We start from the raw sequence: 22,493 nt of genomic DNA, 5'->3' as shown, positions 1-22,493 counted from the left end.
TCCTCAGCTCGTGAGCAGTCTCGAATCCCAGCCAATTTCAAACTCAGACTAGCACTCTGGGCAAGTTCGTCTAGGTCCCGGGGCCGCTTGAGCGCAGCGTTTGCCTCTCAATCTGCGCGCGCCACCGGAAGCTCCGCCCTCTTTCCCAAGGTCCCGCCCCTCCCCCGGCCGACCGCCAACGACACCAGAGCCGGAAATGACAACATCAGCGAAGCTTTTTGGGCGGGGCCTGGGCCGGGCAGCTATAGAGGCCGCGATTTCACATCGGAAACAAAACAGCGGCTGCTCGGGAAGGAGCTTTCCCTGCGAGCGGCGGGTGGCGGCGGCAAGGGAAGAGTAGGTGCGTAATGGGGAGTTCGGGGAGAGGGGAAGACGCCCCTCACTCGGTTTGTACACCGGCGGTCGCGGGTAGGGCCCGGCCCTTTGTCGCCGCCCGGGCGGCGCAGCTGGTGTCCTCGAGGATGAGGAGCGGGGCGCGGCCGGGCGGACACCGAGGAACCCCGTGTGGGGAACGAGCAGGGGCGGCCCGTTTCTCCGACTCCGGGCGCAGCGCGCGATCAGGTTAAAGAGCGATTCCCCTCCGGAGGCTAGGTCCGGAAGTGCTGGTTTCCCGAAGACGTTTCAGGACGCAGGTGCCGGGGGCCGGGACTGACTGTCTTGACTGGAGTGGAGCAGGAGAAAGAGGAAGCGCCTTGCCCTGGGTCTGGTTGAGCAACTGGTGAAACTCCGCGCCTCATGCCCTGAGTGTGTCCTTGTCCGAGGAAGTGAGTGGCACTCAGGGCTAAGTCCCTCATGTCTTATGTTCGAGGCGGAGAACAGGGTCTGATGCTTTTGCCTTGGTTGGGACTGTCGCGAGGCATAATGTTCAGTGCTTTGCATGTGTCTTAGATACTTGCATTTTCTTCGCGCTCAGGTTCTTTTCAAATAAATAATCTTCTATTGTAGGAGACTAATTTAATAATTTTAAAAGCATTTGCTGCCTGCTTTGGACAAGCTGAATATAGTATTCGGGGTTTACTCTGGGAGATGAGAATAGGGTGCAAAAACTATGGTATGTATAATGACAATATGACAGAGCACACTGTAAAGCTCGCAACATTTTCTGACGTTTGAGGCAGGTAGAGATCACACCTGGTCAGGGAATCTTATTGGAATTATCTTTTACAGTGGAAAGGTTTTCACCCCTGGCGTGGAAGTGGATAGGGCATCATAATCAGAGGATGTATTACCAACAGGGACTCTCTGAATCGCAAGCGTCCAGTGACCCACTCTGAACATTAACTGTTATGAAGGAAAATAAAACAGGAAAGTAGATTGGATCTAGTTGCATTTGACTAATTTAAGTCACCTGCAAAAGCCTGTTTTACTTCTTAATTCATTTGCAGAGTTCAACCAACTTAAGGTTCCTCCCACTGCCGTCTAATAAACGCTTAACTACAAGAAAAGGCTCATACTTACTGAGTGTACGGATTCCTTCCCGCCCCATCTCCCCTCCTCCCAGTAGGTAACAGAAGTGGTATCTATCCTCTGGTGTTCCATTCTGTTCCTGGTCCTTGGGTAGACAGTTCCCACAGTTCTGGGTATACTTTCTACTGAGTGGATGTGATTTATTGCTGAATTTTAAGTTAATGCCTGCAATTAGTCCTAGACTGCTGCATGAATTTCCATTTTGGGGGAACCGGAGGAGTGAAGTTGATCTCTGAAAACCACCCTAGCAGGAAAATACAGCATTTTTCTGTTGCCATAGCATATGTGGTCCTCTTCTTCTCTCAGATGCAGACTCTCTCTGCTCCTGCTTTCCCACTAATACTGCATATTACAGGGGAGCCTTTTTACGACATATTCTGAAAAACCTTTCCAAAAACTCTACTACTACTACTCCTTCATGTGATAGATGTTAGGCAGATTTGGAAGGTGTGTTAAGAGTGGGGCTTTTGTGCTCAGAACTTTAGGCACATTAATCTGATAGTGGGGGCTAGAGTGGATGAGAGAATTGAGGTGACTTTTACATAATTCAGGTGAGATAAGATGAGAGTTTGATCTTTGGTGATGACAGAGGCTTAGGAGAAAAAAAAACGCGGTACCTGGGTGGCTCAGTTGGTTAAGTGTCTGCCTTTGGCTCAGGTCATGATCCCGGGTCCTGGGATTGAGCCCTGTAGCAGGCTCCCTGCTTAGTGGGGAGTCTGCTTTTCCCTTTTCCTAAGCTCCCCCACCCCTGCTCATGCTCTCTCTCTCTGTCCTCCCCCACAAATAAATAAATAAATAAAATCGTAATAAATAACAGGAAAACCATGAACGGCTAATTGAAAAGCAAGGGCTAAACTGTAGAGTTGGCTAGAAGGCTTTAAGTTTGAGGAATGGTAGAGATGATTGTAGAAATAAGGAAGTCAGATGCAAAGAACTAGTCTAGAGAGGAAGATGAGGAAGTGGTTTGGAAGTATCACTTTTGAATTGCCAGCATGTGAAGCTGTCTCATGGACAGGCCTGGAACTGTAAATAAGTAATTTAAATAGACTTACTAGTTGATGTTGGAGCAATGGAGGAGATGCCTGCTGAAAGGAAGGAAATAAAGAGGCCCAGGCAGACCACTTACAGTGAAGGAGTGGGAGAAGGGTGAGAGGGACCGGCTGAGGAGAATTAGTGATGGGAAGAAAACCTCCGTAGTGCAGTGTCAAAGGCTCAGGAAGGAAGGGAAGCTTTGGGAAGGAAAAGACTGTAAGGGATTTTTAGTATCTGGGCGGGTATAGCTAAAAGAGTTGAAGATTTAGAGCAGCACTGTCTGATAGAAACTGTGGAGTGGGCCACCTGAGTGGCTCAGTCGGTTAAGCATCTGCCTTGGGCCCAGGTCATGATCTCAGGGTCCTGGGATCAAGCTCTGCATTAGGCTCCCCCTGCTCAGCGAGGAGTCTGCTTCTCCATCTATTCCCCCCTCCCTCGGTTTGTGCTTGCTTTCTCTCTCTCAAAAATAAATACAGTCTTAAAAAAAAAAAAACAACCAACTGTGTGAGCTACAAATGTTAATTTAAAACTTTTTAATAAACACGTTTTATTTATAATAAAAGGAAATAGATAAAATTAATTTGAATAATATAATTTATGTAACCCAGTACATTTAAAATATCTTTTAAATTATTTATTTATTTATTTTGAGAGAGCGAGCGCACGGGCAAGGGGAGGAGCAGAAGGAGAAGGATATGCAGACTCGTTTGCTAAGTGGGGAGCCCAGCTGTGGGGAACGATCTCACAGTCCTGAGATCATGACAGCTGAAATCAGGAGTTCAGGCCTCAATTGACTGAGCCACCCAGGCGCTCTACGTCTAAAATATTTCTTTTCCTTTTTTTTTTTTTTTAAGATTTTATTTATTTGAAAGAGAAAGCACAGGGGGAGGAGAGTGAGATGGAGAAGCAGACTTTCCCCTGAGCAGGGAGCCCAATATGGGACTCCATCCCAGGACCCTGGGATCATGACCTGAGCCAAAGCTAGGTACTTAACTGACTGAGCCACCCAGGCACTCCCATCTAAAATATTTTTATTGCAACATGTAATTAATATAAATATATACTTGTCTGACTCCTCCTCTAGAAAGTAAGCTTCTTAAGTAAACAAAAGTATTACCTGCTAGTAGCATCCCCAGCACCTATCACAATGTCTGGTTTTGTAGAAAAAACCCAGTTAAGTGTTGGTTGATTAAAGAGTATTAATATTTGTTTTTTATAGTGCCCTGTACAGTTCCTTAAACTGATCTAAAGCACACGAATGCAAGCATTGCTGAGTATAACCAATGATTTATAAATTAATTAGGTGTGAGTAGTCATGTTTCCTTTAAAGATTAGTTGTAGGGGCGCCTGGGTGGCTCAGTGGGTTAAAGCCTCTGCCTTGGGCTCAGGTCATGATCTCAGGGTCCTGGGATCGAGCCCCACATCGGGCTGTCTGCTTAGCGGGGAGCCTGCTTCCTCCTCTCTCTCTCTGCCTGCCTCTCTGCCTACTTGTGATCTCTCTGTCAAATAAATAAATTTAAAAAATCTTAAAAAAAAAAAAATAAAGATTGATTGTATTCAGTCCATTTCCGCAGCGAATTTGAGACAAACTGGGAGTGATCATACCTTTCATGTAGGCTTATTGAAAGTAGAGGTTTCTTGGGGCGCCTGGGTGGCTCAGTGGGTTAAATCCTCTGCCTTCAGCTCAGGTCCTGATCCCAGAGTCCTGGGATCGAGCCCCGCGTCGGGCCCTCTGCTCTGTGGGGAGCCTGCTTCCTCCTCTCTCTCTGCCTGCCTCTCTGCCTACTTGTGATCTCGTCTGTCAAATAAATAAATAAAATCTTAAAAAAAAAAAAAAAAGAAAGTTAAGGTCTCTTGGGGAAAGATTCTTTATAATTACTATATATACTGATAGTACAGGACCATAGTCTCATATTTATAATTATGAAGTCCAAAAGCAGCTGAAAAAACTGAAAGACTTTTTGTAATTCATTTGACAGAAAACTCTAACCTGAACCTATTAATGCAATTTAAGATTATTTATATGTTTCACTGTATACTTATTAATGTGTTTGATTTTGTGGTTCTATCTATGACCTTGAGAGGGCATTTTAAAACACAGTATTTATACCTGTATAAAATCTGAGAAAAATATGAATTCTAAAAACACTTAGTCCTGAGGGTTTCAGATAGAGAATCCTGGATTTGTACGTCTTCATTTTCATTGCATCTTCTGAGCTCATGTAACTATTATTACTTTAAAACAGTTATAGTAATTCCATGTAACAGACCTCCCCCAAACCCAGTGCTTTAAAGAGTGTTTGTTCTGACTTGGGGCTTTGCTTCAAGGTATAGGACTATGGATCAGCGAGGGCAATTCTGTTTTGCATCTTTTATTCTGGGGCCCAGGCTGAAGGGGCAGTGACTACCCATGGTAAGCTCATCCCAAGGCGACAGCTGAACTGAAAGAATCAGTTAAGTCCAACTGCAGAAGCACAGTTCAGGTGGCTGGGTGTGCTACATCTGCTGAGACCCCTTGGACCAAAGCAAGTCAGATTATTGTGCCAAAAGGCATGGGGTGGCTAGTAGACTGCTCCCACCTTGAAGCCAAAGCAAGTCTCAGAGCCAAGCCCAGCATCACTGGAGCGGAGAAATATATTTCTCTCTCAGGGTTGCCTGGGGAGGGAGTGAATATTTGCTGAATAATAATCTAATCTACCACAGATGGCTCACAGAAGTGGAGTGGGATGGAAGAAAGAAAAAAATCACCAAATAGATGGATCACTATCCTTGCTCTTTTTAGAGTCTACCACCTTCACAGAGCCTCTTGTAGGACTGGGGAGCTTATTTGCTCCCCAGTCTCTTGAAATTCAGAGTCCTTCCAGCATATATTCCTGAAGTTGTAAGTTAATTTCAAATTATTTTTATTTAACTAACTATGAATGCAGTTTGGGGATTGGTTACATTTATTACTGGATGTGAGCTTTTGAAAACTCAAGTAGAGGCTCTCCCAGCCCATTCGTGCAGTCAGCACTTAGGCTGTGCAGGAAGAAGCTGTCAAGGTAACACTAAGGCTGATTAAATCAACTTTCATGGAAAAAGAATAAATCACAAGTTCATTTGAAACCTAAAAACCTCTTGACATCACAATACAAAGATACTTAAACATTTCGTGGTTTTCTTTTTTTCTTTTTAATTTTTATCTATTTGTCAGAGAGAGAGTAGGCATGCTTGAGCACAAGCGCGGGGTGGGGGGAGTGGCAGGCAGAGGGAGAGCTTTGCTTCCTTGATACTTTTTGAAGTGCTGATGGATAGGTTTTTCGTAGATTAAGATTTAAATTCAGCACATCGGAAGCTTTGAGATTATTCATATTCTCCTGGGTTTTGGGGGGTTTTTGTTGTTGTTGTTGTTGTTGTTTTAGTTTCTTTGTGTATAATAGAAATTGTAGTTGCCCATCAGAGAAAGATTTCTTTTTCCTTTTATCTGATTTAGCAAGTGTCTTGACAAAAAGAAAATGGATGGCAGTGAATTCCAGTGTTATGCTCTGTCAGTCTCAGAAAATCTTTAGCAGGTGGCCAGAGAGAAAACAGCCAACTCTGGTTCTGTCTCTCCTCCCTTTGCAGTCCAGGTCACAAGATCCTCACTTCCCAGCAGCTATCTTTTGTTTTCAGGGCAAGAATGCTAAGAATGTTATAAAATCAACGAGTGTCTTTTGCCTTGCTGCCTGGACAGACAGCCTTCTGGCCTCTTCCATGCAGTCATCAATTGTTTTCAGCTGTTACTGGACCAGAATCAAATCGGGCTTTGCCTGTGCCTTTCTTTGTACCAACAATGTTTGTTTGTTTCAGGCCTGACTGAAGACCTAGCCCGTTACTTGACTCTGCTTCCTACTAAGCTCCATGTAAAGAGCAGCTCTTCCCTCCCTGGAGGGGAAGGAAAGGATCACCCTGTAGTGTTATGATCTTCAAAGCGTTAGTGGAAGCATGAGCTTTCCCTAATTGAACTGGAAAAAACGTGGGCTGGGCATCAGAACACCTGGATTCTGGAACTGATGTTACTTGCCTCATAATCCAGCACTGCCAAATTCGTTCACCTTTCCTGACCCTTAGTTTTCACATGTAAATACAGATGTGCCTTTGAAAATGCTATCAGGATATGCTAAAGTGACCACGGTATTGTTGATTTCTTCCAAAATCAATAATATCAATCAGTATGATAACCAGTTTGGGTGGTTTCTTGTGATAGCTGAACAGATCCTGTCCAGTAAGGCCTAATAATGGAAACCAAATTAAAATGACCAGATTCTCACTACAACTTATTTTTTTAAATAAATACTAGTGGGGAAGCCTGGGTGGCTCAGTCGGTTAAGCATCTGCCCTCAACTCAGGTCAGGATTCCAGGGTCCTGGGATCGGGCCCTGTTTAGCAGGGAGCCTGCTTCTCCCTCTGCCCCTGCCTGCTGCTCCCCCTGCTTGTGCTCTCTCTCTCCGTCAAATAGATAAATAAAATCCTATAAATATATAAATACTAGGACTATATATTAGGGATGCTTTTGACACTTCAATTTTTAATTGATAGATCAGTCATTGAAGTTTAAGATCTCATTTACTACTTTTTCAAAGATGTTTACTTCTAAGCAGCAATTTTAGTAGTAGTAAAAATCTCCTCGCTCTCTGTCTGTATGTACTTTTTTTCCCCTCCTAGCTCAATATAACTTAGTGCTCATTGTAAACTCCTAAAGAGCAGGGATGGTTTTACACAGAGGCAACATAGCATACTATGTGAGCCTTTACTTCGCTCCTTTGCTCACTAGATGTGACCTTGGGCAAGTGAGTAGCTTCTCTGTGCCACATTGTTTTCATATGGAAAGTGGGTGAAGCGAATATAATTAGGTAAATCCTCTCAGTGTCTGTCTGAGTTTTGATATAAATAAACATCCAGTAAACTCCTCTTTAGTCAACGGACAGTCACTTTTCTTCTATTTTATCTGTAAATGTAATGTATTTACTTTTTTTTTCTTTATTTACTTTTTATTTTTGCCTACATGCCCCTTTCTTGCTTCCTTTGCTTGTTTCATTTGGCTAACACTATCTTATTTGTTATTTTGTTTCTAAGGGATCAAATTAGGAATATTAATGACAGATTTCTAAGGGTTTTTTTGTAATAGAGGTGTACTTCAAATGATACGGTATAGTCTTCAGGGCAGCCAGTAGGAGAAACCAAGTACAGCTTTTTCTGTTTGCCATCCTATGGCATTTCTGGGTTAGCTGCAGTAGTAGGTACTGTACTAAATATTTTTATGGTAAAGAAGGGATAATATGTACTCTGTTTGCTGGCCATTAATGCTACATCAATATCAAAATTTCAATTAGATAATCAACTTTTAAAAGTCTTAGAAGCATAAGGGTGCCTTGGTGGCTCGGTGGGTTGAAGCCTCTGCCTTTGGCTCGAGTCATGGTCCTGGGGTCCTGGGATCAAGCCCTACATCGGGCTCTCTGCTCTGTGGGGAGCCTGCTTCCTCCTCTCTCTGCCTGCCTCTCTGCCTGCTTGTGATCTCTGTCTGTCAAATAAATAAATAAAACCTTAAAAAATTAAATTAAAATAAAATCTTAGAAGCGTAAATAAAATGTTTTTAAAGGGGGGGGCGCCTAGGTTGCTCAGTTGTTAAGCATCTGCCTTCCAGCTGAGGGAGCCCTGCATCAGGCTCCCTGCTCTACAAGAAGGCTGCTTCTCCCTCCCACTCCCCCTGCTTGTGTTCCCTCACTTGCTGTGTCTCTCTCTGTCAAATAAATAAATCTTTACAAAAAAAAAAATTAGAAGTGTAAGTCAGAACATTTACTCTCACTCAGTACTGTTGTACTTAGAAAATATATTTGTTCTATTGGCATTCCACCTGTCTTTTGGGTAAGTTAATATACATGCTGCCAAGACTCAATTTTATTCATTTAAAAGTTAGGACTAGGGAAGCCTGCGTGGTTCAGTTGGTTAAGTGTCTGCCTTCAGTTCAGGTCATGATCCCAGGGTTCTGGGATCGAGTCCTGTGTCCGGCTCCTTGCTCAGTGGAAAGCCTGCTTTTCCCACTGCATGCCACTCCCCCTGCTTGTGCTCCGTCTCTCTCTCTTTCTCTCTGACATATAAAGAAATAAAATCTTAAAAGAAAGTTAGGACCAATGGTATGAATAACCATACATATAGGTTTATGTCTACAAAAATCTCTGAGTATAAAATTGAAGTATATAGCAAGGTACACATCGTGGGGGTACAGCTCAGTGCATCTTCCCAGACTGAAATCCCTGTGTAACTCGCACTCAGATTGAGAAACAAAACATTACCAATACTCCCCAAAACTTCCCACATCCCCCTTTGAGCAAATAACCACCATAAAAGTAAGTGTTCTCTATTTGTATTTTTAATTCGCTTTATTTTAAAACAAACTTACATTAATTGTGTCTTAGTATTAATTTGCAGTCCCTTGATCCATGCCAGTTAACCATGGGCTGAAGCTGGAAGGGACAAGAAAGGTTGGCATGGTATAGAAAACTGTGTGGGATAGAAGGGAAGCGTACCTTGATTAAAAATTTGTCATGGTTTAAATGATCTAGACGTATGTGTAATTAAGAATTAATTTGAACTCAATACTAGAGAAAAGTTACTTTCCTTGTTTGTTTTTTAACTTGCTTTCTGTGTTTTTGATGAAAAAAAAAATCACTAGACTATAAAAATAGTATTTAGAGGATCAAGGATCCTGAAGTTGAAAGTGAAAATGAAATAGGAGTTTGACAAGATACTTTCATGTGAGTGTGTACATGGTAATGTTTTAGTCACTGTGAGTGAGAATATTGCTTAGACACACGAACAGATTTCTTTCCTTCTGTATTTCTGAAGACTTTCTATGAAAAGGAAAATTGAATGGAACTAGAGAGTATTATGCTAAGTGACATAGCCAGTCACAGAAAGACAAATGCCATATGATTTCACTAATGTGTAGAATTTAAGAAACAAAACAGATGAACATAGGGGAAGGGAAGGAAAGATAAAATAAGATGAAAATTGAGAGGGAGGCAAACCATAAAAGACTCTGAACTCTGGGGGCGCCTGCGTGGCTCAGTGGGTTAAAGCCTCTATCTTCAGCTCAGGTCATGATCCCAGGGTCCTGGGATCAAACCCTGCATCAGGCTCTCTCTGCTCAGCAGGGAGCCTTCTTCCTCCTCTCTCTCTCTCTCTATGCCTACTGGTAATCTCTGTCAAATAAATAAATAAATAAAATCTTAAAAAAAAAGACTCTGAACTCTGGGAAACAAACAAGATTATTGGAAGGGAGGTGGGGGTTGGAGGGAAGGGGTAATTGGGTGATGGGCATTAAGGAGGACACTTGATATAATGAGTACTAGGTGTTATATGCAACTGATGAATCCCTGAATTCTACCTCTAAAATGAATTTAAAAAGAAGAAAGTCAAGTTGAAATTAAGGCAGACAGCAAATGGGAATGTGTGTCGTCTCCCCTCCCCCATCTCCCACCCCACTAGGAGAGTGAACTCTGGGAGACCGAATGATGTGTGTAAATAAGGCTGTGCCAGGATGCAAGGGAGAGACCTAAGGCTCGGAGTTAGGAGTCTGTGATTTTTGTCCTGGTCTGCCCAGTTGTGTGATTTTAAGCAAGTCTGTGAACTTAGGTTCTCTTCTGCTTTTGTAAAACAGGTATGTTACATGTTTACCTGGGCTTGGGCATTTTGGTAAGGTTAAAATGAGATGACAAAATTTTGCCAAAGTAAAAGCACTAGACAGTTTTATGGAGATAGAAAACTTAGGTTGAATTAGCATAGAAAAAGGAATGTTGATGAGAACTTTCTTTAACATCATTTAGCTCCTGTTTGCTTTAAATCTGAAATCATTAGATATTTTCTGATTAAAAGTATTTGGTATCTCAAGTAGACCTACTGATTACCAAAGAGATATCTTGAGCTAACAAAAGTTTGTCACTTGAAGTTGATGGCAGATGAATACGTTTCAGGCTTACAAATTACAAATACAGAAATATTCTAAGTACTTGATTGGTGTGAATAGATTTACTCTGGGTGACCTGGTAAAATCCTATTTCAGACCTAATCCGGAAGCCCACAAGTGACAGCCTGTGAGGTCCTTAGAAAGCTTGGCCTGGAGAAGAACACATGAAAGAAAGGTTTGTTTTTGTTGAATGTAATTTACAAAAGTGTTTAAAAATGAAAGTATAATTGTAATGCACAAAGGATTATTTTCTTTTTCCCTTTTCAGAACCCCAAGAGGCTTTGTTTTCTGTGAAAAAGTATTTCTGTACGGTTGCTCCAATGACAGAGTTACCTGCACCCTTGTCCTACTTCCAGAATGCACAGATGTCCGAGGACAACCACCCGAGCAATACTGTACGTAGCCAGGTACAGTATCAGCCTCTGAAATTGCCCTTGCCCGACTTTTCTCATGTCCAAGAGAGGCTGAGGGGGCTGAGCAGACTTTCTCTACTTCTCCGAGTTTCCCTATTTGCTGAACTTAAACTGATGGTAAAGCATTGTACCATTTAGTGCTGGGGACACAAGGCTGTGTGAGACATGGGTGTTGGTACATTTCCTCCCTGCCTCGAATATTGCCTCCTCCATTAAAGCCTTCTCCAGCTTCCCCAGCTGTTTATTATTTCACCTGTATTGCTCTTACTCTACCATGGGTTGAGGACATTTTATTTGCTTTTATTTTTTCAGTGCCTTTCATGGTTCTCACTTTTTCAGTGCCTATCGTGGTTCCTGACAATGCCCAGTAAATGCTCACTGACAGAATGCACATGACAAGGCTAAGTGTAGAAATCCTAAGAGAGTTCAAGGGAGAGAATCAAGAAAGGGGCATAGGGGTGCCTGGGTGACTCAGTGGGTTAAAGCCTCTGCCTTCGGCTCAGGTCATGAGTCCAGGGTCCTGGGATCGAGCCCTGCATGGGGCTCTCTGCTCAGTAGGGAGTCTGCTTCCCCCCTCTCTCTGCCTGCCTCTCTGTCTACTTGTGATCTCTCTGTCAAATAAATAAATAAAATCTTAAAAAAAGGGGTGTGTGTGTAACCAGTGGCATGGGACACAGACATCAAATCAGCCTGCAACTCTGATAGCTAGTCATTTATAGATAGAATGTAGACCCCACAAATGGCCTGTGAGATGGCTGGCAAATGGATAGGATTTTTAGAGGTCGACCAGAATTGGGGAAAACAACAAGGCCAACTATAAACTATGCAGGCTGCAAGGGGTCGGGTTGGGTGGCCTGGGGTCACCCTTCCCTTTATTAAAACCAGAAGCAGAACCAGTGGTGGAAGGAAACCGGTTCTGGGTCAATAAAAAAAAAAGAGTTGTCTCACAATTTACCGTACATCTGAAAGGGTGTGGTGTAGTGTTATCTTGTCACTAAAAGCAGTCACAGAAGCTGGAAGACTGCCAACCAGATCTGCAAAGGATTAGTCTGGTTAGTCTGTGGAATGAGCAGTGAGCTAGAGCAGCAACTGGATAGCCTGGAAGTTCCCTTCAGACTAATATTTAGGATTCCAGTCAAGGGTCAACATGTGAGGAAGAGACTTCACAAAGTAGACTTTGATGGATGGCTAAGATTAGAACAGAGCAGACCAGGATATCACCACTGATGCAAGAAATATCACTAGTGCAGGGAGAATTTTCCTAAAATATAAATAGACAGGGAGGCTGTATCCAGAGATATGTCATCAGAGGCAGATCACACTGTACTGCCAAAACATTTTAAATCAAGTGAAATCAAGATAAAATGATTATGGGGGAAGCCCTGAAAGGGAACACAAGCTGTAAAGGGGAGCATGTAGCCTGAGGGGTGTGTGGGGGAAGCGAGAGGAGAGGAGCTGTTGCTTTCTTGGTACCTGGTGGACAATGGGTGTTACAAAGACTGGTTTTTGTGGGAACACGTTTGCAGCAGTTTCTTGATTTGCTCCTTTTTGCTATTTCCTAGGAATAGCTTTTTTTTTTTTTTAAAGATTTTATTTATTTATTTGACAGACAGAGATCACAAGTAGGCAGAGAGAGAGGAGGAAGCAGGCTCCCTGCTGAGCAGAGAGACTGATGCGGGGCTTGATCCCAGGACCCTGAGATCATGACCTGAGTGGAAGGCAGAGGCTTTAACCCACTGAGCCACCCAGGTGCCCTAGGAATAGCTTTTTTTAGGATGAGGCCAGATCATGAAGTTTTTGGTAGTTTGGATACTACAGACTTTGTAATCATCTTTAAACTGTTATTTGAGAGAGGGAAAGTGGGGACAGCCCCAACTAAGTCTCTGGGTACCGCTTCCTTAGCTAGAGAAGCTCCTGTTTTATCTTTTATCTTGTGGATCCATTTGAACAAAAGATTCCACAATTAAACAGGTATATGTCACTTATGCGTCCCAAACCTCTCACAGGGGTCTCATCTCAGAATAAAATTTGGTCTGAGGTGTTTTTTTTGTTTTTGTTTTTTTTGTTTTTGTTTTTTTTAAGGATTTTATTTATTTGACAGAGAGATCACAAATAGGCAGAGAGAGAGGAGGAAGCAGGCTCCCGGGTGAGCAGAGAGCCTGATGTGGGATCATGACCCTGGGATCATGACCCGAGCCAAAGGCAGAGGCTTTAACCCACTGAGCCACCCAGGTGACCCTGAGGTCTTATTTTAACCTCCCCATCCGGTGCCCCCTGTCTATCTTATCTTTTATCTCTCAGCACCCTTTCTCTCCCTGACTGCTTCCTCAGTTCTGTCTCTGGGTCCTGGATTATTCTCCCAATCTTCTCAGATGTCTCCCTTCATTTGATTAATTTAGGTCTCCTCCTTAGTGACATTGTCAGTGAGGCCTTGCCTTCCTCAGCAGCGCTTCCCTGCCACCCCTTACACCCTGTCTCTGCTTTCCTTGTGCGAAGCACTTATCTAGTATTTCTGGTATGCTGTCTACTTCCTTCTTGTGTTTGCCTGCCTCCCTCTGCCGTGTAAACCTGAATCCCCAGCTCCAAGAGCACTGCTTGGTACGCAGTGAGCTCCCCATTACTAATGCAGTGTTACTTACATCCCTCACCCTCAGGTTTTGTGGGGCATCCATGGTAATTTTTTGGACGGCCTTTTTTTTTTTTTTTTTTTAACACCTTAGTGACTAACATATTAAAATAAAGGGTGCTCTAGAGGAGGTACAATTGACAAAGGATTTTTACTGATAATTACATATACTTATGTAATATTAGTAAGTCTTAGTGCTAATGTTCTCAGTGGTACCTTCCAGATCTCTTAGGGCACCACTGCTCAGAATATCATGCCTGATTTATTTAATTTTAACCCTGCCATTTGATAATGTGACATTAAATAGGTTTATCTTTTATTTATCTTCTCAAAAATATCTTCTGTGGGGGTGCCTGGGTGGCTCCGTCAGTTAAGAGTCTGCCGTTGACTTGGGTCATGATCCAGGGTCCTGGGATCGAGCCCCGCATCAGGCCTTACTGGGGAGTCTGCTTCTCCCTCTCCGTCTGGCCCTTCCCACCCCAACTTGTGTTCTTTCTTGAACACTCTGCTCTCTCTCTCAAACTAAAAAAAAAAAAATGTCATCTACAACTAAAAAGATCTTCTGTATACATTCTCATACTTTCCAGTTACCATTGGATAGGTATTAGTCCTGTTTTATTTTATTTTGATTTATTTATTTATGGGGCACCTGGGGGACTCAGTTGCTTAAGCATCTGCCTTCGGCTCAGGTCATGATCCCAGGGTCCTGGGATTGAGCCCCACATCAGGCTCACTGCTCAGTGGGGAGTCCGCTTCTCCCTCTCTCTGCCTCTTTTCCAGCTTGTGCATGCTCACATGCTCGTGCTCGCTCTCACTTCTCTCTTTCAAATAAGTAAATAAAATACTAAGAAAGAGAGATCTATTTATTTGAGGGGGTTGGTGGAGAGAGAGCAGAGGGCAGGGCAGAGAGAGAGAATCCTCAAGGAGGCTAGCTGCCAAGCCTGAGCACAGAGGCTGAGGCAGGGCTCAATCCCAGGACCCTGAGATCATGACCTGAGCTGAAATCGAGAGTCAGGCACTTAACCAATTGAGCCAGCCAGGTGCCCTATTCCCCTTTTATAGTTTAAATGCTTGTCCAGGATCACATAGAAAGTTAAATGACAGACCTGGAACATAAAACTGTACTTTCTAATTTCAGACTTCCTCCAGTGTTCTTTCTGTTCTCCCAACTATCTCTTACCCCAGAAAAATGTTAGAATACTGAAAGGAGATACTACGTTCACATACGTATGAATAAAATTCTGGGGAAAGAAAGCACTAAGTGTATATTCATTTTGTACCAATGTATTTAAAAAAAGAAACCCAAAGAAAAAGGAAAAGAATCTCATTGTTAGCTTTTATGGCTATAAAGAAGCCATTGTGTATATGCTTCAGTGTTATGAAAAAATGGGGGTAATGAATGTAGATGCCTGTTTTTGTGGCTTAATTGAAAGCAGCTCTTTTATTTCTCCTCTTGGATCCTGGATTTGTTAAATACAAGTACATGAAGACAAGCCTCTGCAGGCATAAAAAAGCTTTATCAGACTTAATTCTTCATTTGCACAGTGGCTAGTTAAGAGGAATCCAGGAAATTGAGAGATATAGAAAGTTGCAATCTTTCCACACTGCTCGGGAAAGGAAACTAGCATCTTGAGTGTCTTTAGTATGTTGGACTCTCTGCAAGGTACTGTTAACAAACATTAGTTCTAGGGCCTTACATTTTGGGGACATTCACCATAAGCGAGCAGATTTTCCTTCAGTCGTCCCCTTCTTTGAATTAAAGTGCTATTAAGGTCTAATAAGGTGCATCTCTATATGAGTATATCCTCTAGAGTATACAAATAGGCTATTTTACATTAAATATTACAAAAAGAAATGAGCATTCACTTAAAAATATTTCTGAAACTGGAAAGAAAGTAACTTTCCTACAGAATTTATTCAAATATCAGTGTCAAGAAATGGACTTATTATTCCTTTCCTCTACTCAGTATCTCCCTCCAAGGTCAGTAACATCCCTAGTCTTGAATTCCTTTTATGAGGCAGTCCTTTGAGTTTGGGAAAGATATATGAGGATAACCAGATACTGAAAGCTATTCAACACTGATGAATTGGCATTTAGGGGTTATGACTGAGTGATGTACAAATAGATCCCTCACAGGAAAGAACTAACTTTGATCCAGTTGTCCTTTGAAACAGCTGTGTGTAGTTTCAGGACTTCATTTTTCCCATCTGTAAAATTAAGATAGTTTACTACATAGATTCTCTTTCAGCAGTTTTGTTGTGACCAGGAGTTAGGGTTGCCAGCTGTCCTGGTATGCCTGAGACTGACAGGTCCCTGGAACACAAGACTTTCAGTTTTAAAACTGGGACAGTCCTGGGCACCTGGGTGGCTCAGTGGGTTAGAGCCTCTGCCTTCGGCTCAGGTCATGAGTCCAGGGTCCTGGGATCGAGCCTGGCATCGGGCTGTCTGCTCAGCGGGGAGCCTGCTTCCTCCTCTCGCTCTGCCTGCCTCTCCACCTACTTGTGATCTCTTTCTCTGTCAAATAAATAAATAAAATGTTAAAACTGGGATAGTCCTGAGAAAATAGGATCAAGTTGATTACCCTGTCAGGAGTATAATGAAATCATTTTGGATCTGATTAACCCAGTCTAACTCAATTAATTAGATGACTGTTGTGTAACTTCAAGCATTATTGCAGTGATATAGTGTTAGTGTTCACGCAGATAAAACATTTTTCTCTTTCCAGAAGTGAAATGTTGCTGGCGGCTTCATTCTTCTATCCTTAGCAGATACATGATAGTCTGCCTTAGCTCAGAAAAGATGTTTTCCTTTTGTAAGCTCTTATGGGTAATCCTATTCACAGTAAAGGGAGTTGAAGTTTGATGAGATTAGAGAGCTGAAAAATAATGTGTGTGTATTTTTTAATTTAAAAGTCTAAATTTTTAAATTTAAAAATTTTTAAATTTTTAGGGGCGCCTGGGTGGCTCAGTGGGTTGGGGCCTCTGCCTTCGGCTCGGGTCATGGTCCCGGGGTCCTGGGATTGAGCCCCGCGTCGGGCTCTCTGCTCGGCGGGGAGCCTGCTTCCTCCTCTCTCTCTCTCTCTGCCTGCTTGTGATCTCTGTCTGTCAAATAAATAAAATAAAATCTTAAAAAAAAAAAAATTTAAAAAAATTTTTAAATTTTTATTGTGAAATATTTTAAGGATATAGAGAAAGTATGACAAATAATATAATAAGCACCCATGTACCTATCACCCAACTTTATTAAACTTTAATATCTTGTCTTTTTTGCTGTGTATGTTTTATTTTTGAAGATTTTCACTAAGCTTTTTCTTTTTCTGTTATATATTGATCTACAGAAACAAAATCCGAGCCAAACAAAACAAAATTTTGCAATTATTTTGAACAGATGGTCTAGTTCTATAACAAAAAAAAATTAGATAAAATTGAAGCACCTCTCTCACATTCACCTTCTTTTCCCAGAATAGTAGTTACTATCCTGAATTTAGTATTTACCATACTATATTTATGAACATAAATGATATTTAATATATCACTTTGCATGTTTTGAAAGTATATAAATATATGTATTTGTGTGTGAAAGTTGTAGTAGAAAATTTACCACATTTTTGAAATGTGTAGGTACATGTTACAGAAAAAATATGTTTTTGGAATTGATACATTGATAGATGCATATAGCTTTAGTTTTTTCATTTTCTCTTTATTTTGTGAATATGTAAAAATGTATTTTTTTGTTTGTACATATTTAGTAGTTTCCAGTTTTTTTTTACAGTAACCAACAGTGTTTCAATGACATTCTAATTCATTAAACCTGCACGTGTGAGTTTCTCAATGATAATTGCTGCCATTGGGTATATGGATCTTAAACTACATTAGAGATTGCCAGTATGCTTTCCAAAGTGGTTGTATATCAAGAGCGTACAGCAGTTTTCATTTCTCTACATCCTGGCTTGTTCTTGGTATTGTCTGACTTGGTGTGTATTAGTTAGATGGATTTGAAATGATCCCTCATGTTATTTTACTTTATTATTATTTTTTAAAGATTTTATTTGTTTAATTTGATAGAGACACAGTGAGAGGGAATACAAGCAGTGGGAGTGGGGGAGAGGGAGAAGCAGGATTCCTGCCGAGCAGGACTCAACTCCAGGACCCTGGGATCATGACCTAAGCCAAACGCACACACTTAAAGGCTGAGCCACCCAGGCGTCCCCTCCCCTTGCCCACCATGTTATTTTAATTGTATTTCCCTAATTTCTAATAAGGTTGGTGGAGCTTTTTTCCTTATGCTTATTGCCCATTTGCATTTCCTTTTCTGTGAATTCTGTTTATGTTCTTTGCCCATTTCTCTTTTGTCCTTTTTTTTTTCTTTTCTTTTTCTTTTTGGTTGTCTTTTTCTTACTGATTTTTTTGAAATGTATATTTTCGTGGGGAGGAGGGATGCTAATCTCGTGTTGGCTTTATACTTCTGAAATATTTTCTCCAGGTTTGTAGCTTCAGTTTGTTTATGGTGCATAGTTGAAATGTTTTAAGTTGGTGAATTAGTCTTTCCTTTTAAAAGTGAAATTTATTTGTATTTTTTGAATTAGAAATAGTTTAAGAGGGGCACCTGGTGGCTCAGTTGGTTAAGTGTCTGCCTTGGGCTTAGGTCATGATCCCGGCCCGGGGTCCTAGAATCAAGCCCCACATCAGGCTCCCCAGTGAATGGGAGCCTACTTCTCCCTCTCCCACTGCCTGCCACTCCCCAACGTGTTCTCTCTCTCTCTCTCAAATAAATAAAATTTTAAAAAAGAAATAGTATGAGAAAAATTTGCAGTGTAGATTATCAGTCCTGAATATGATAAAAGCTTTTCCATCTCTTATAAAGGAAGACTGAACTAAACTAGCATAGAGGACACTGCAGTGTTGTCCAGCTAGTTTAGCTGTTCCATTCATTGTCTTACATCTGCATCAGAAAAATAAAAAGAGAATATTGGTGATGTTGGTGATTTTTCCCTTTTATTTTTCTGGATGTTCTCTAATATATTTATCTCATAATTTTAAAAGAAATCTTTGTATTTTTAAAATTTTTATTATTTTTTAAAAATTTACTTATTTTAGAGCAAGCTGGGGGGAAGGGCAGAGGAGTTTTTTTTTTTTTTTTTTTTTTAAGATTTATTTATTTTAGAGGAACAGCTTGATGGGAGAAGGGACAGAGGGAGAGTGAGAATCTCAAGCAGTCTCCCTGCTGAGTGCAGAACCCGCCGTGGGGCTTGATCCCACAATCCTGAGATCATGACCTGAGCTGAAACCAAGAGTCAGATGCATAACCAACTATGCCATCCAAGCACCCCTTAAAAGATAACTTTTATTTTACGTTTAAGATTTTATTTATTTAACAGAGAGACACAGCAAGAGGGAACATAAGCAGGGGAAATGGGAGAGGGAGAAGCAGGCTTCCCGCTAAGCCATTCTTCAGCTTAAGACTGAAATGTTTTAATGCTTTTTAGAATATTTTCCTCAACAATAATAAAAGTTTTTGGAGGGGCGCCTGGGTGGCTCAGTGGGTTAAGCCACTGCCTTCGGCTCAGGTCATGATCTCAGGGTCCTGGGATCGAGTCCCGCATCGGGCTCTCTGCTCAGCAGGGAGCCTGCTTCCCTCTCTCTCTCTCTCTCTGCCTGCCTCTCTATCTACTTGTGATCTCTCTCTGTCAAATAAATAAATAAATAAATCTTTAAAAAAAAAAAAGTTTTTGGATTCAACCTTTAAGCTTTGATTATCTACAAAACTAACCCATATAAAACATCTTAATTGCTACTGATAACAGATGCTTGTTGACCCCATCTAGTCTGTAAAGTCCCTAAAAGCAGAACTTTGTTCATGTTTCTGCCTTTGGAGTTTATTGATCACCCAGTATCTCTAAACCAGTTCCCTACGAGTCTCCCAGGTTTTTCTCACATTAACAAGAACACTTGTTTTGTGTCTGTGAATAAAAATCTGAGGTGAGTCTTACTAGTTCACCTTTTGTGTGAGAGGCTTCTCTGGGCTTCGCGGTCTCTGGACACACGTCCCTTAGCCATCTTGCTTCTCGGCTGTTGCCGCCACGTTACGTCTGCGCTGCTGGCACCCTGTGCGGCAGAGCTCCAGTTTCACGTGGAACAGCTCAAACCGTAGTTCAATATGTCACAAGAACTAAGTCGAGACTTCATTCTTTTTCCCTCGACAGTGTCCCTGCTTCCTTAGAGATGGCATTCAGTCAAAAATTTTAGTTCTTTCCGTTAGTTTACTCATCCCCTCACCTGGAAGATCGCATGGACTTCATGTTTGGTTTTGCTGTTAGTTGGCTGTGTCTGTAGGGACTGGAGTCTAGAAGGTAAACTAATGACAGCTATTTCTGACAAAGGCCATAAAGCTTACAAGTTGTGAAATAGTTGAAGTTCTTGGTTTCCTAAATGTATTGTGTAGGTTGGTTATTAAAGTAGCTCTAACAAGAACATTATCTGGGCCTTTTCTGTAGTTGGTGATCCATCATAACGTTAGGTTTATTTTTACTGTACCTATTAAAATAGTTTGTATGGTTTTATTTTGAATTTGGTGCAGAATTTTAATTGGTAGAGCTCTTTTGCCTTGACCAGTCATTATTCTTTGCCAGAAGTCAGCCTCCATTTCAGCTGACATGATAGGAATATACTAAAACTAGAGGAAATTGAAAATACAAACTTCAGAAGAGTAAAAATTCATGTTTTGATTTGATGTGGACGTGCATCTTTTACGAGGATTAGCAGACGCCTTAGTTTCCTAAGAAACCAGTGGATTTTTTTTTTAAGTAAGTCTAAGATTTGCTTATATTGTTTATTAACCCTTTTTATTTTTTTTTAAGATTTTATTTATTTATTTGACAGAGAGAGATCACAAGTAGGTAGAGAAGCAGGCAGAGAGAGTGAGAGGGAAGCAGGCTCCCTGCTGAGCAGAGAGCCCGATGCGGGACTCGATCCCAGGACCCTGAGATCATGACCTGAGCTGAAGGCAGTGGCTTAAACCACTGAGCCACCCAGGCGCCCCTTTATTAACCCTTTTTAAATGTGTATTAGAGCAGTGATTTTTTAAACCTTCGTGTACGTTGGAATCCCCTGGAAGAACTGTTAATAAAAATTCTCTGGCCCCCGAGCCCAAAGTTACTGATTCTGTAAGTCTGAGAAGAGACCACAGAACTTGCATTTCTGACCCATTCCCAGATCTTGTTGGTACTTTTGGTTTAGGGTTTAAGAACCAATTTATTGGGTGAAGAAATAAAGGGAGAGTGATATCAGAGAAAAATAAATAGATTTAAAAATAGGATATTCAGTATTTTTATTCATATTAGTTTATTCTGACCCAAATTTTCTAGACCTTAAAGAAATTGTCAACAGCCTTTTTGATTTACAGTAGAAAAAAAAATCAGTCATTTTTACTAAAAAAGAAGCTTTAAAGTAGTAATCCATTGAGAGATCAATAAGGATTCTCTATATAAAGCAGTTGCTAAAGAACACTTATATAAGTCTTCTACCTTCAACGGCTAAATTTATATTAAAGTATGTTTAGTCTTGGGTTGTCTGGATGGCTCACTGGGCTAATAAGCCTCTGACTCTTGATCCCAGCTCAGATCTTGATCTCAGGGTCATGAGTTCGAGCCCTGCATTGGGCTTCATGCTGTGCATGGAGCCTACTTTAAAAAAAAAAAAAGTATGTAAAAAAGGTATATTTAGTCTTTACAAACTAAAGCTATCTGCATTATCTTTGAATTCAAAACATTAAATGGAAATAACTTTATTAAGTTGTTAGCAAATCATAGACTGGCAGAACTAACTTCGTTTTCTAAATGATGATGGGTCACTTTTTTTTGAGTGTGAGAAGTTCTATAAAATTAAACAGCAGACAGACCTATAAGCTATTTAGTGTTTAAGTACTTGGGACCTTGAGAAAATAAAGGAAAGGAGTGATCTAAATTTAAACTGAACCGGGCCCAAAAAGTCTTTGACAGTGTTATTATAGTGTATAGTAATGAGTAGTAATGAATTTTCCCAGTTATGTCAAAATGAAGTAAGGAGAAAGAAAACTTAGTCTTGATGACCTGCAGAGGAACATGCTTCCTTCTGCATGAGAGTAGTCAGAGATCTTTGCCACAGATCTTAAGAGTTTGTTAAAACAAAACAAAACAAAACAAAAACCCTCTAGGTTCAAGCCTAACACAACAGCCCCATAAATATTAAATGTTATCTTTAACCAGTTACATCAGCTGTTCAGGGAAATGACAGCCTTCTTTCACGTTAGAGTTATGGTTAAAGCTCTGACTTCAGGGAATCATGAATCTTGGCCAGATGCTGGATGGAATTCTGTGTGCTGTTGGAAACATGTTGCCTATGATTAATAAATATTTTCAAGTGTTCCACATAACTTGCCCGTTCTTCAGTTAAGCTACTCTTCTAGTTTTTCCTATACTGCCATCTCAGGAGCCGTACATTTCTCATTGTAGAAATCCAGTTTCCATAAAGTCTTATAGGATTGTTACTTTTTGCTATAAATGAATACTGACTTTAAGTAAGTAAATAATACGCAGACTGTAAGCACAACAACATAATGAAATGCATTGTAATTTTTTAGGCATGTTGATTGTTATTACATGAAAATGCATGTGTGAAATAATATTAGATTTAAAAAGCAGGACACAATATTTGTAGACATTCATTATAACTGTAAATGTGTATGTATGTTGAAAAACAGTAGATTTTGGGGTGTAGTAAGAATAAGTGTTTTCCTCATAAAATCATTTACATTCATATTCAGCAATATAAAATTATAAACTTAAGTGTGGCAGTAACTGCCATGAATAAAGTAAAAAAATAAACTGTCAGAGGCTTATAATGCATAATGACAGGTAAATCTTTATATGGAATTCTTATGAAGTCAAAAGGAACATTGCCAAAGGATATGAGCAGTATATAAGGAGGAAGAAGA

General features: G+C 40.9%; 1 protein-coding gene across 4 annotated transcripts in view; it reads left to right on the top strand.

Moving 5' to 3' along the window:
* The first annotated feature begins 230 nt into the window (after nt 1-230).
* Nucleotides 231-22,493, top strand: part of PSEN1 (presenilin 1) — a 78,105-nt gene continuing 55,842 nt past the window's right edge. Inside the window, exons 1-3 of one of the 4 annotated variants that reach the window (XM_046008654.1) lie at nt 231-340; nt 10,580-10,658; nt 10,751-10,878. In XM_046008654.1, coding sequence (XP_045864610.1) covers nt 10,804-10,878 — 75 coding nt within the window. In that variant the 5' untranslated portion in view covers nt 231-340; nt 10,580-10,658; nt 10,751-10,803. Of the gene's footprint in view, nt 341-416; nt 765-10,579; nt 10,659-10,750; nt 10,891-22,493 lie in introns of those variants that run through there. The other 3 variants (XM_046008651.1, XM_046008652.1, XM_046008653.1) reach the window with 3 other exon arrangements.

This window comes from Meles meles, chromosome 6 (assembly GCF_922984935.1).
Source record: "Meles meles chromosome 6, mMelMel3.1 paternal haplotype, whole genome shotgun sequence".
In the NCBI taxonomy this organism is placed as follows: Eukaryota; Metazoa; Chordata; class Mammalia; order Carnivora; family Mustelidae; genus Meles; species Meles meles.
Note: the sequence above shows the minus strand (reverse complement) of the source record. Positions and strands in the feature narration are given on the sequence as shown.